Source organism: Triturus cristatus, chromosome 11 (genome assembly GCF_964204655.1).
Source record: "Triturus cristatus chromosome 11, aTriCri1.1, whole genome shotgun sequence".
Classification (NCBI taxonomy): Eukaryota; Metazoa; Chordata; class Amphibia; order Caudata; family Salamandridae; genus Triturus; species Triturus cristatus.
In genome coordinates, this window is record NC_140594.1 from 272,253,098 (window position 1) to 272,267,283 (window position 14,186).

At 43.2% G+C, this 14,186-nt stretch overlaps 1 protein-coding gene across 3 annotated transcripts in view; it reads left to right on the forward strand.

The window, feature by feature from the left end:
• Positions 1 to 9,803, forward strand: part of INPP5J (inositol polyphosphate-5-phosphatase J) — a 372,973-nt gene extending 363,170 nt beyond the window's left edge. For all 3 annotated transcript variants that reach the window (XM_085636028.1, XM_085636026.1, XM_085636027.1), the window contains one exon: positions 1,566 to 9,803. In XM_085636028.1, coding sequence (XP_085492154.1) covers positions 1,566 to 2,450 — 885 coding nt within the window. In that variant the 3' untranslated portion in view covers positions 2,451 to 9,803. The remainder of the gene's footprint in view (positions 1 to 1,565) is intronic.
• Positions 9,804 to 14,186: the final 4,383 nt, after the last annotated feature.

Here is a 14,186-nt window from a genome sequence, read left to right on the forward strand (position 1 = left end):
AAAAGATAAAGGTTTGGGGGCAGAGATGACGTTTTACTGTCTGTGACTGGTTCTCCACATTGGATAAAAACCACTGAAGGCCAAACCATTGAACCTCCGTGTCGGACTTGGTCCTTTTTGCAGGGTCATCCCAGAACATTTTGCCTTCCTCCTGTATTTTTTCTGACCTGTTGTTGGTGGTTTTATGATTCTGGGCACTTTATCACTGCTGATCAGTGCTAAAATGCACGTGCTCTCTATGGTAAACTTGGTAAGATTGGTCTACACCTGTTTGGCATATTTAATTTACCTGTCAGTCCCTTGTACAGCGGTATCCGATATATCCAGGGCCAGTAAATTAAATGCTACTTGTGGGCTTCCAGTGCTGCTTGCGCTACCCACCAAAGTAGGCTTTCAAACCTGTCTCAGGCCTCTGCAGGACCTGGTGCGCAGTTTATTGCTGCTGTGATGTGGCACATAAAGCGGTTGCCACATCTGTGACTCCCCTTTTACTACATATCAGTCACCCTAAGGTAGGCCCTAGCTAGCCCTATGGGGTGGGTGTGGTGTAGGTAAAAGGTAGGATATGTACCATAACTGTGTGGCGTGTCCTGGTAGTGACAAACAGCCTATTTGGTTTCTCACTGCTGTGAGGCTGCCCTCTAATAGGGATGCATTGGGGATTCCCTGAAATGTGCTTCAGTGGTAATTACTGATCTTAGAGGGGTAGTGGGATCAAGTTTGATATGTTTGGAATAGTAGTGATAAATCCTGCTTATTGGTGAAAGCAAATCTATTATTACTATTTTCCAAATGCCACTTTTAGAGGTGCTGTTAAGTAAAAATGGGTAACCCAATATACCCTTGAGGGCATGGGTGATATGAACTATTATAGGGTAATAGTGCCTGCAAGGGATTTCTTTCAAATGCAAATTATTCAATACTGTACAATCAATTGTGAGAGCCCTTACTGTTGGCCTCTAGTAAATGAATTACACATTTAATGTATAATAAAATTGAAATGAACTTATCCTAAAGAAAAACAGAAAAAAGGAGAGCATAAGAGGGTGCGCGCTTTTTTAATACAAATTTTATATAAATAGAGCAAGAGAGGTTACAAAAGCGTGTTTCACATAAACAAAAAAGTGGCTGAGAAGAACACTTATTTTCACATAGATTTGTTTCTCTCAAGAACACTTTTGTAAAAACCTATTCCTTGCATTAGATGGAAAGAAAAATATCATTGAAATCTATGTGAAAATATGTGTTCTTCTCTGCCCCCCTACCCCCCCCAGCTGACCCACCCACCCTGCCCCCTGCAAGCCATGCCGGCTGCCACTGAGATATCATGCTGCAAGCCCATCATACTGAGGGTCGTGTTGGAAGGTATCATGCTTTTAGCACTCTACTCACTCCCTTATTCACAACTTTCTGTATGCAGCGCTGCCGTTCGGTGTTCACTTAGTTCTGGATTTTCATGTACACAGTACATTCTGTCCTTAGATATAGCAAGAATTGGCCACATTGTTATTTTCATTCTCGTCCTCTTGTTTTCAGTTTCTGAATGTTTTTCTTTTATCCTGTAGATCTCACTTCCAGGCTCTGAAAGCAGCAGCAGCAGCAGTGAATCAGATAGCTCAGAGTCCAGCTCAGCGGAGGAAGATAGTACCATGGTGCTACTGCGCCCCAAATCGCGCAGTCCCAGCCCAGGGCAGCGGAAACAGCGCCGAAGTCGCAGTCCAGTCTTGGCTAGGTTTCATGATCTAATGCTGATGCCGTCTTCCCGCGAGAAGAGTAAAAGTCGAAGTCCTTCCCCACGGAGAGCCAAGAGCCCTAGACGGGAAGTGCCATATCGCAGACACTCGCAGAGCTCAACCGAAAAGGACCAGACTGTGCTCTCTCCAACCAAAAGTCATGGAAGAAAGACTTCATTACACCAAAAAGTCCATCATAGCCGCAGAGAGAGCCCAGAAGCACTAGAACCCATTCCTGTTCCACCAGTGAGGCCTGCTGCAGTGGGGCAGGCTGAGCTGCAGAGGGAAAACTCAGGAAGAACAGGCCAAGCAGGCCTTCCTCACCAGAGCAGGAAAAGAAGAGAGACTCATGGAGCACAGAAGCTCAGAGGTAGGGTGGAGAAAGAGGCAGATCCATGGCAGGGTGCACAGGACGAGTTACGAAGAGAGAGCCAGGAGGATGGGAAAGCCCCAGGGAATGGAAAAGAGCAGGTATCAAAGGCTGAGCACAGCCAGGGTGTTGGGAGAGAGAGTGATCCCAAGTTTGTGCAGGGTTCAGTTGGGATGAGAGAGACAGAGGCTCAGGCTGGGCATGGCCAAGGGGATGGAACAGAGACAGGACTGCAGACAGGGCACGGAAGAGAAACAGAGCCCCATTCTTGCCAGATCCCAGAAAGAGGAACCCATGGGGAGGATCATGGTGAGAAGGAACAGGGGCCAACAGGAAAGAATAGGTAAAGATGTGTCACTTTAGGTCCCCTTCGTATGTTTTTTGTAGCGGGGTACTTATATTTTTTAATCTTCCCCTGACATTAGCCAGGACCTCCGCAGTGAGGAAAATGAGAGACATAATCATCACCATCTGCAGCCCCTTTTCGACCATTATAAGTGCCAGTTCCGGACTGTGCGGTGTTTTTGGGCACCTGTGTTCAGTGTTGGTTGCGATACACTATTCATAACTTAGTTAACATTTGTAACTCTCTGTAAAAAGCATTGACAATCGAACTTTATGACACTCGGGTTGGGCGGCTGACATTAAAACATCAATAGAGCTCACAATAGTAACTTATGCCTTTGTGACTCTAAACATTTTGTCATGGAGGTCTTTGCAATATATGTGTCCCCTTTGTCCTGAACTGGGTTTACGGTCTCTTAGCAAATATTAGATATTTGTCCGCTGTCGTAGTCACCTCACCTTTCCGCAGTCCTCAACGTCTCTCTAGATTGAAGTGTGTGAGTTGAGAGGTAGTGCTACTCCCACCCTCTTATTATAGTTTTCTCTTCCACAAGACTCTGCAGTCTGAGGGCTTCTGGCCAACCACCCAGTACAAATCTTTTGTCAAACACTAACTTTCTAATCTTACTCTAAGAACAGTTTTATCTTGTTTTAAGTTTCCTTCTCCAGTGCTCCCCTGTTCTCCCTGTTTTTGTTCAGGTCTCCTGTACATCATGTCCACAATCAGACCCCCTGATTTTTCCTGTCTTTGTTCTGGACCTCTTTCCTATTCCCTTTTCTCCAGATTTCATTGTTCTCAAAGTCATTGTTCTGTGCTCCTTTTATTGTCGCTGCCTTGTTTTTTCAGACTAATCTCTTTCACAAGGTCCTTGCGCAGACAACCCCACCCTTCGGTCACCCTTGTTTGTTCACGGCTCCTCCTTTTCTCACTGTCTTTGTCTAGGAGTCCATTTTTCTTCCTGCTCCTTCTTCCTCTGTCCTCATTGTCCTTATTTAGGGTTCTTCTGACTGCCTATCTTTATTCAGGACTCTCTGTGGTCTTGTTATTCTTGTTTCGTCTTACCTCTGTTCGCACCATCCATGTTCAGGACTCCCTCTATCTTTCCTGTCCTTGGAGAGGGCTCTCCCAGTTTTCCCCATCCTTGTTACATTTTCCCATATTCTTCCTCCATTGTTTCTCCTTGTGTTTGTTCAGGGATCTCTCAAGTCCCCGACCTTGTCTAGGGTTCTTTGTTCTTTCTTTTGTTCAGGAATGCCTGTTTTCTAATGTGAACCTAATCGAGATTCAAATGAGGTGCATCAATCTGCCATTTAGTGGTTCGGCTCAGAAAAGCCTCTTTTTCGTACGACTAACCAAATTCAGATGCCGACCATAGGCTGTTGTCTGTATGCATTGTGGTGACATTAAACATAATGCACAATGCAAAACACTTAAGATGCCAGATTGTTTTATTCAGTTTCAGAAGCATAGGCGTCTTCGAGACTGAAGAATAGAAATCGTGACTAGTCGCGGGCCAGAGTTTCATCACTGATGGGTGATTTGGACTTCAGAACTCGGTGGTTTATCATGCCACATAGAAATACTCCCAAATGTTGTCAATTTATGGAGTTGACAGCCAGAGATCAGCGTCCCCAGGGCACAGTCCTCAGTATACAACATTCCTTGAACTGTGATGGGTGTGGCCTGATTTGGCAGCTTTTCAACCCCTCCAGCAAGGCAAGGTGGCTGACACCACTGCTATGTTCTAATTAAGCAAGCAATAGAGGATGAAATAATCCCCTTCTCCGGATGAGAACAGACAGTTTGACACAGGAAAATCAAGTAGGAGATCCGTTGTAAAGTCATACAACCCCATCTCACCAGATTTGCATCTCCCTACAAAGGAAAATAGTTACCCGAGTGAAGCCGAAAGCAAAAACTTTGAAAAAACTGGTTGCTCCATTCTGTCCCCTACATCAAATGGCAGAAATGTGCATAGCATGTGAATCTACCACAGAATGATCCACACTGATGCTTACAGTCAAGCACCATTTTCCACTCACTTACCTATAAAATTATACTCGAAACTATTTGTTTCACATACGATGCTCCCGCATCTCCAGTGCAGACAAGTGATAGCTCATTACATTCCAACATGCTAGTGAATAAGGGAGCACATAACATGATTTCAGGGAATATTCAATCTGAAGTTGGATCTAAGTTGGAGAGCATTTTGGGTTTTGCGTCAACATTATAATGATTCATACTGACTCTGTGGTTGTTGCCTAGAAAATATGTACATACAAATATGATGCTTCTCCAAAATCCAACCACTAAATGTCGGGATGATGCACACCATGGGAATCTAGCATATCCTGAAGCCGCAAAACTTTGTTACAGCTAAGTAACATTTTCCTTTTGTGCATACTTGCTCAATATTCCTGTTAACACCGTGTTTGTTCAGGGCTCTCACCTACTCCTTCTTAGATTTCTAATGCATTTTTTGTTTTTGCTGTTCAAGCTCATTCGTTCCTTCCTATCCTCAATCATAACTTCACTGTTCATAGTGTCCTTGTACTGAGTTCCTTGTTATGTTCATGTTATTAGTTTTGGCTCTTCGTTCTCTCCGTCCTTATTGAGGGTCTGTCTGCTTGATATGGGTTAGACACTTGTCTGCTCCCCATGTGTTTGAGGCTTGCCCTGTTCTCCCGGTTGAAGGCTGTCGGCGGTTCATTCTACCCTTCCCTAGGTCTTCTCCAGCTCTCAGTATCATTGGTCAATGTTCACATTCTGCCTATGCTTGTTCAGGATTTCTCTTTCTCTTCTGCCATTGTTTATGGTTTCCTCTGGGTCTTCCAACTCTTGTCAGGGGTTCTGCTTGTATGTACGTATTTTTGTGTGGCATTTACATAGAGCAAACTTAGCCAAAAGGCAGCAGAGCATTTCTCAGAGTCCAGGGAGAACACAATCTTCATTTGATTTTATGGGTAGTTGTCTTCTAAAAGAAAAAGTGGCCTGTTGCTGTATCATGATGTAGTGATTTTTACAGATGTGTGCCTTTGGCTCTTACCTAAATTGGATCAGGGTCACGGTAGCCCCGGTGGCTATGGGGATAGTATTCCAGATCTTGGGTGCATGGAGTGTGAAAGCCTGTTGCCTTGTTTTTTTTATTTTTTGCCCTTATTCATCTCGAGTTTGATGGGGTGGAGGTGGTGAGCTTGCCAGCCAGATACGCAGAGGTTGTCTGTTATGATGGCTTTGTACTTGATACAGCTGGGTTGAGGATGTGTAGGCAGACAATGGCAGCAAGTGGAGTTCCATCAGGGTGGTGGTGGTGTGGTCCTATTTCTCAAGGCAATAAATGAGGTATGCCACTGCATGTAGGGGTATGGAGTCTAGGCGTAGAGGAGGGGCAATTGTCACCATTCCGATCTGATTGGAGGGACTGAAGTTGATTTCTGGGAGGAATAGTTTCACTTTCTGCCTACTCTCCCTATAATTAACTGGATTCTACCTCTCCTTTGCCCCTTTTCGATTTTTTTATTCTCATGTTATCTATTCAGAGAGGACCAAGTCCCTCACTTCTCCTGAGCTTTGAAAATGTTTTCCATGTACAAATGTATACACTCTACACCTATTATAGTGGAGTTCAATGTGTAATTCCACTAACACTCACTCTCCACTAGTAGGTGAGACTAGATCTTTTATTTGGCAATAGTTAAATGCGTATGAATTCGCAAAAGATGCACCTGCCACAGTACATGGCTAAGTTAGGCCTCCACATATGTCAATGGGGAGAGCCCTTCTTTATGTGAGTTCTGTTGGTTCCTGGAAATATCATAATACATGTGTTATATCAGGGAAGCCTAGTTGTCATCTTTTAAAAGATTTTCTCCACTTCTCCCCTTCTTTGAAGCATCTTAGTTTTCTTAGAGCCTGACCCTGGTGCTGTCGGAACTCTTCGTACCTTCCAATAAAAGACAATGGACTGGTGCGATTCGGCATTGTTAACTGGAATGTTATTGGCGCTGCCTTGGCCAATGCCAAAAGTCTTTGAATTCCTGTGAGGTTTACCCTCACTGGGTAAGGTAATAAAACCTGATCTCCACCTCTTTTCAAGCCATGTTTTGACCTAACAACCTGCTTTTGTCTTTCATTACCTAATACTGGATTTGTTTTTAGTATTGATTCCATTAAGGACTGGAATGAACCCGGTTCATAAAACATTTAGGGAGTCAAAAGCTGCACGCAATGCAATTGGCACAGTATGCTTTGTCTGATAAATAAATTACTTTCCTGTACACAACAACATTAACTGTTCTAAAATTGGTAACTTTACTATAACAATAGGTCTGCAAGTGGCTGTGGAGGGAGCAATTGTCAGGGCAATATCCCTTCTCTTGGGAACATTATTGCTTCCCATAGTCACCTTGCTTTTGTTAATCTATACAATTCTTGAAACCAGCCCAAATTAAGCAGTTGTTTTGTGATTGGTTTCCTGGTTTATCTGAAACACTGACATGTTCATATGAAGCCTTCAGGTGATTATCAATCAATCAGAATTTGTAACGCGCAACACTGTCAGCCCTACGGGTATCGGAGTCAATATAGTGTATAATAATACAGAGTACATAAAAACAAAAATAAGTTGTTTGGAAACAAATTAGTGCTAGAGTCTGATCCCGTTGAGCAGTTGATAGTTTCTACTGGATCCAGTTGTTCTGGGTTTAAGAACCTCGACTTTATAGTTCATTTGCGCAAAGCACGACAGGTTCTGCTGGTCAAGTAAAAAGATAAGCTGAAAGCAGAAAACACATTTGGACAATGATAATGTGTTTCAAAATGTAAATATAATCTGCTTTGAGCAGTTTATTAGATGGTCAAAACCCCATTTGCCGGCTTCTTTCTCCTGCAGAAACTGTTGAAATTGAACAACTGCAGGTTCCAACATGGGCTAGAAGTAAAGGTCATGTTTTCAGACTTTGTTCCTTAAAGATTATCCCCAGTGAAATTCACACACTTTTGAGCTTAGGCCACCTTCTCTCCTGCTAAGGCGTGAAAGGTTGATATTTGGTTTTGCTCATTGCCTTGGCAAAGATAGTTATTGAGTTGTATTCATTCTATATTGACAATATTTCCAGTCCTAGGTTTTGAGCTAGAAATAAAAGTTTTCAGCTGTTTAAACATATTTAGTTCAGTGCAACAAGCTACGACTACACCACCCCAGAATGCAGTAGGTTATTAGAGCGTGGTAGAGCGTCTTTCATGACTTGAAGTGAGATGTCCGCACTACTGTTTCATAGTCTCCCTGTTCTTTCTTACCCATCATCCTGTCTGATGCTTCTTTGGAAATTGTCCCATACGTTGTGCACTCTTTAAAGAACAGTCTATAAACGGAGTAAACTACTAATATAGAACGTTATGTCTACGTGGACTGCGTTTTTAGATAACCATGCGGCTGTCCTCACATTCTGCTGTATTCATGATTATAAACACAATAGTGCTATTTGTCTTTGCTGCACAAACTTTTGCAAGTAGAGTGCTGTCTCCAGACTACTACACACGGTTCCCGCAGAGCTCGGGGCATTCGCTTTATTCTTTCAATATTCTGACCTCTGGATGGTGTACGGCTTTGTGCCAGACCTCTGTGTTTTCTATGACTATAGCACAGCTTCTGTGGCTCCTCGGGCTTTTTACTCATGGATAGCAATGCCATCTCTCCAGCCTGGTTCTTTGTGTCTGTTTTCTGACCCCTCAATTCCAGAGCTCTAAACAATCAGATCCTTTTCTGTTTTCTTTCTCTTTTGCAATGTTCATGTTGTGCAAGCTCGACCTTCCCTTGATTGTGCTTGTGTTTTATTCAAATCATTCTTCCCACTTTGATGCAATTCAGGCTAAGCCATAATTTCTATTTGCTGTGGTAGCTGAAGCACCAAAAGATCCTCGAAAAACAGCTACAAAAGTTCTTAAACTGAACTTAATGTTAAGTCTTTAAGCGCTGGCAGCATAGCTACAAAGTGTTGCAGCTATTGCTTCATTGGTGAAAGCAAAAGAAAAATGTGGAGGAAAGGAGACATTCTGCGACAAGAGATAATCATGAATTTTATGAGAGGTTGAAGTGTTCTGGTATCAGGAGAAGATTTTAAATGTTGGCTCTCTGCATTAACAGCAATGTTTCGGAATCTAGATTCACAGGAAGGTCATATAGTGTGTAGCAGGAAGCAGGCCTTTTGTAGGACAGAGCACAGACCTTTCAACATGGAACCCATGGAGAAGTTTTATTTTTACGTTTTCTTAGGGTTTTCTGCCATCAGGAGTGGATTCAAAATGGTGGATCTCGGTATAAAAATAGTGCTTCGGGATCTAAGGTTAGAAGAAGGCTATTTCTTTTTCCTGAAGGCCATGGGTACGAGCAATGCTCAGGAGCGGGGACTCAGACGACGTAATACTTGACATGGGAACCAAGGATAAGGCGGTGGTAAGAAATGCTGGGGAACGGTTGGCTTGGGAAACATTCCTATAAACTGAGACTGATGGGGTTCCCTTCTGAAAGTGAACTTGTTTCTCAAGCACACGTCTATCATTCTTGCACGGTTCATGGTGCTGCCCTTGGTGACCACAAAGACTGGCCTGCAACCTACAAATGTGAATCGACCATCAGCAAGCAGTGGTGCCACTGCCATCCCATCTGAGAGCAGAGTCCTCTAGGAACAATGATATTAGTGCGAAGGCCTCAGTTTTTTCTGAAAACACTGGCAGTGTGAACAATTGCTTGAGTACACAGTCGTATGCCTGGCCTAGTCAAAGTGAAGTCTGGTTTAGGGATTTTGATCATAGCAGGTAAGATAGCTCATTGCGCTAAGAACATGTTGGTGAGTTTTGTGTGCAACTACCATGTTGCTGGTCTGAATATTGCCCAATCAAACCTGTGCCATTCAGTACACTGAGTCCAGGGGTGGGGGGGGGGGGGGGAGGGCGTGTAATTGTGAAACGTATTGTTTTGTCTACAGGACCACAAGCCAACTACCACTGCAGAATGCACTAACCAATGGTATTGTTAACATAAATCAAAGATGTGTGGGTCTTAGCTCTAGTATGCAGTGATGTGTGAAAGTTTGCACTAGCAAATAGAATTGTGTAAATTTCAGTGTGGTGCACAATGGTGTGAGTGTGTCCTATCTGATGAATGTTGTCATGAGCTACAACAAAACAGCATGATGCACCTTTTACTTATGCACAATGTCATTGAAATCCATGCACCTGTTTTTAGTAATGTTTGAGGCACTAGATACACCTTCAGATTTCCACAAAACCTGTGATCTTTCTGTATTTAAATTATATATGTTACTGCTCCTAAATATTGATCTGGTTCTAACTATCTGTGTCAGTGTTTTTCATTAATATCATGGAACTCTCTGTAATTAAAAATAGCTCATTGCATCCTGGATAGGAATGACACATGCAAAACGCTCTCCCTTATGTAGCTGAGACAGCTTGATGCAGGGTGTATCTTTGTTGGTGACTGAGGAGTTCAAAGCTTTACATGACTGACTTACTGGGCACTCTCTTCAGAAAAGTCCACTTGGGCATCAGGAGGCGGTAACATAACCTTTCTCCACAGCTGAACCTTTGTTGTGACCAGTCCTTGGCTTCTGGACTGGGCCAGTCCAGTACTTGGTCAATGAGGGCTACAGGCTGTAGGAGATAGTTAACTAGCAGTTCAATGTTTGCATGAATCATTGAGCTTCCCCATTGGTTTGTGGCCACCGAGGAGTGATGTTATTGTGCTTGATTTGTGGCAGCTAGAAGTATTTCACAATTTTGCACCTTTGACATGGGGACATTTCTTGTTGTACGGTTCTTGTTAGATACCATAACTGGTCATCTTTTTTTTTAGTTTGGGGATCCCATTTTCAGCAGTCGTCTTTCTATCCCTTGAGCTAGTTCCTGGTGCTTCCTCTGCATTGGGAAGTGCTGAGCCACCTTATAATGTACATGGCTATCTCTTGTTAAGCCTGCAGAATGTAGGTACTCTGTGGGTTGGCACTATCTATAAGTAGTATATAATGGCGACCAAGGTGCCCTTCTATGAAGTCAAAAAGTAGGGAAAAAAAGTATGAGCATTACTTTTTATCTACGCTTATTAAAACACATTAACATGCATTTACCCTTTTTAATATTGGGTCACAATTATAAGAAACGCAAATGCTTATCCCTCTGGGGGCCATACTGGAATCCATCCTGTTTTTTTTTTTAGAAAGCACTAATCAAAACAAAAGGTCTTTGGTTGCATCATACCTAACAAGCATTAGCAAAGCCAATAATAGGGCTCACCTTTCAAAGGTGTCAGCATACGTTTTGGCTTGACCAACAGTTTTCGCCTATGCTTAACAGCATCGGCAAAAAAAAAGAGGCTATTTTTGATGTTGAAAAGCATTTCCAATAGAAGCTAAAACAGTTGGACCCAGACAGATAATGACAAAGCACATATGGTTCACTTGGCATGCGCTTGTACATGTCATGAAGCTGCAACAGCCCCAGCATGTTGATGTATTAGTGTGCATGTGTTACGATGCCATTGCCGGTATGCGTCATGATGCTGCAGCAGACGTTTTTAAAATATAAAGCTCCACGATGGCGGATAGCAATTTTGGAGCAGTAAACTTGAAAAAATATTAAAAATTTACAAAAGCGCTCTTTATGATGAAAGGAGCAGTCCGATAGCAAAATTGCTGCTGCTACACCCTCTAAAAAATTTAAAACAATTGAGAACAAGCATTGGAAAAACAAATTGGTCTTGCCTATGGGAGAGCTTTCAACTTTGCCAATCAGATATAGCTGTACAACTTAGGGCTAGTAACGTAGTCACCAGGATAGTAAACATAAAATTGCGATATGAAGCAGACAGCGTTGGCCACGTCATAGTGTTTATTTATTTCCTCATAGCTATTTGAGGGTGGAAGGAGAAGAAGCAACACAGAGGTTGGTGGGAGAGGAAGAAGCAACACAGGGATAGGAGGGGGAAAAGCAAAACAGACTGGGGTGGAAGGGGAAGAAGCAACATGGTGGGACAATAGGGGGAACAAGCAACACAGATGTGTGGGGTGAAAGGGAAGAAGCAAAACGACAGGCGGTGGGAAGGGAAGAAGTAACACGGACTGGGCGGTGGGAGGGAAAGGCTCAGGACCCTAATCGAGATGAATCAATCAGTACTTGGTCCATGCTCCAGACAAAAGAAGCAGAAGTGAAGCTGGCTGGAGCTGCCCAATTAGAAGCGAGGAAATGAGAGTTACAATGAAGCCCACAAATGGTAAGCAATGGGTGGGCTCCAACCCCTTAAAGAACGGAATATCTCTTGCAAGCAAGAGCACATGTGCTATCACTTGCTCATGCAGGTAAGACTTAAGAATGGGAAGGGAGAGAGAAAAGGACAGAGTAGCAGGGGCTCAGAGTGAGCAACTCTGCTGCTGCGTGTGGTGTGCAACAAGGGGTGGAGGTACAACAAAGGAGCTAGAGGAGGTTGAAAAAAATTCGAAAAGCATCGAGGGACAGAAAGTAGCAGGAGAAGCAACAAATGAGTTGGGGCGGGGGAACAACACAGACAGCACAAGGGAGCCAGGGTCATAATGGAAAAGCATCAAACTGGGAGAGAGCAAGAAAACATTTGCACTCACACGAAGTGCTGAAAGAAAAATAAAAAAGTAGATTCCCGAATGTAAGCAGCAGAAGGATACAAATCATACACTCAAAAGGATGGTAAAGATGCTGCGCTCCAGGGGAGGCCTAAACACAACAGAAGTCATCAAAAATATTCATAAGAAGCAAGCAAAGCTAACCAACAATTAGCAATGGTTTGACCCAAAGCCCACTGTAAGTACTGGTATTGTCCACAATTGGTCCTTCCCCAATTTACAGCTAAATCTGTTTGTAGGCAACACCTAAAACGAATAATCCATAGAGCTAAAAGCCTAGGAGAACCTACCCCCATTCTTATTAAAAATGTAAATGTTGGTGTTATTCACAAACAAGCTATAGATTGTACACAGGGGGGCCCTTTTAAACAAAACGGTAAAGGCTGAAATCATGGACACAAGTGTGCTTTGCAGAAATATGGGGGATGCATTTAAGAGACTTTGAGCAATTGTCTATAAAATTAACATACAAAACATGCTATGTGAATATTGCCTTCGTTTTCAGAAAAGAGAGCAACACGGTTAACAAAAATGACAAGACACGTATGTAAGCGAATAAAGGAAGAAATAATTCCAGCAGTGGCCCATGCAGGTAAGAGCGGGGGGGGGGGGGGGCTGGGTGGGGGTTGAGGAGGGTATTCGACAGGAGGGATAAATACAAAAATAAATATTTTCCCTCGTGGACGTCTGTCGAATCCCCCCTCAACCCAGCCCCACCACTCTTACCTGCATGGGCTGCTCCTGCGTAATTCATGGTGCGTTCTCCATTTATTAAATTAAAGTAATAAAATAGCAAGAGAGGTCTCTTTAATAAGTAGATTTTAAAAGATTAATGCATCAGCCTGGCTAGGAATAGGCTGAGGCACAAATAGATTGTGAGGTCCCTGATTGAATGGAATAGGTGTATCTGCCCCATAAGATGGCATTTGATGGCCTCCTTGCTGTTCAAAAGGATTCCCAAAGTCTGGCCCTATCAGCATCAATGCCTACTAGGTAGGTTTTTCAGGATTATACATATAGACCTAATTGAGGAACGTGGCTTCATTATGAGTACTACTCATGCTAAGTTTAACTGCTACACAGTCAACGCTTGTCCTCCACGGTATATAATTTATTTGTTTTATTTGTGTTACGTCAGCATGATGCCAAGGTCACTTGCAGATTATTGAAGGACCTATGGAGCTCCTTCAAACTCATCTGTTGTGGAATAGCTGTGTGACTCTTACAGTATACATAAAGCGCGTTCAACTTCCAGCGAGATGAGGAAGGCTTGTTGAAGAAGATGATCTTCCTCCTCCCAAGGGACTCTGCTTCGAAACAATCTGTCCTTGTCGATAAGTCTTTTGTCAGACCACTTTACATTTAAAAAGCCCTTAAAGGCCTGGCTTTGGCAACAACGATCTTGCTCTTCAACTTAGTTCTAGCCCACAGCTTGTATAGTGTCAAGAAGTCCAGGGGTGTTTGCTGCACTTTAAAAATAGATTTAGGTACACATTTTCTGGGCCCTACCTTAATGTCCACATATCTGTAAGAACTACAACAATGCTAGAGTTCCAGCAGCACTCTGACATTCAGACGCAGATTTACTAAGATTTCATGCAAGGCAGCACAGTATTACATGATGCTGATCTGCATTGCGCGAAGGAGACAACACGGCACTGAGCCATATCAACTACCAATGGCCTGCTGTTGCTGTCTACCCATGGCTGGTGCACAAACAGGCTGCCTTACATGACACACTGCGTCAAAGCACGGTGCAGACGTCAAAGCATGGCGCAGAGAAGGGTGCACTGTCTAGCATAGGATTTGTATTGAAAATATACCCTACCAGTAGAATTTCCTATGAGTAGAAAAGCACAGAAGGGGCAGACGCGTTTGATGTGTGCTGTGCACGGCAGCACACATGTAATGCATCAGTTTCTGGGGAAATCAATGTGTTCCCCTTTGTTTGTGCCTGCTTCCAGTAGGAGTTGATTTTTGATTCAAAATCCTGTCTAACTATCATAGTAGCTTGGGTTTGCTTCAAAACCTACGGGGACGTGTGACGATCTGCTCCCAGTAACGTC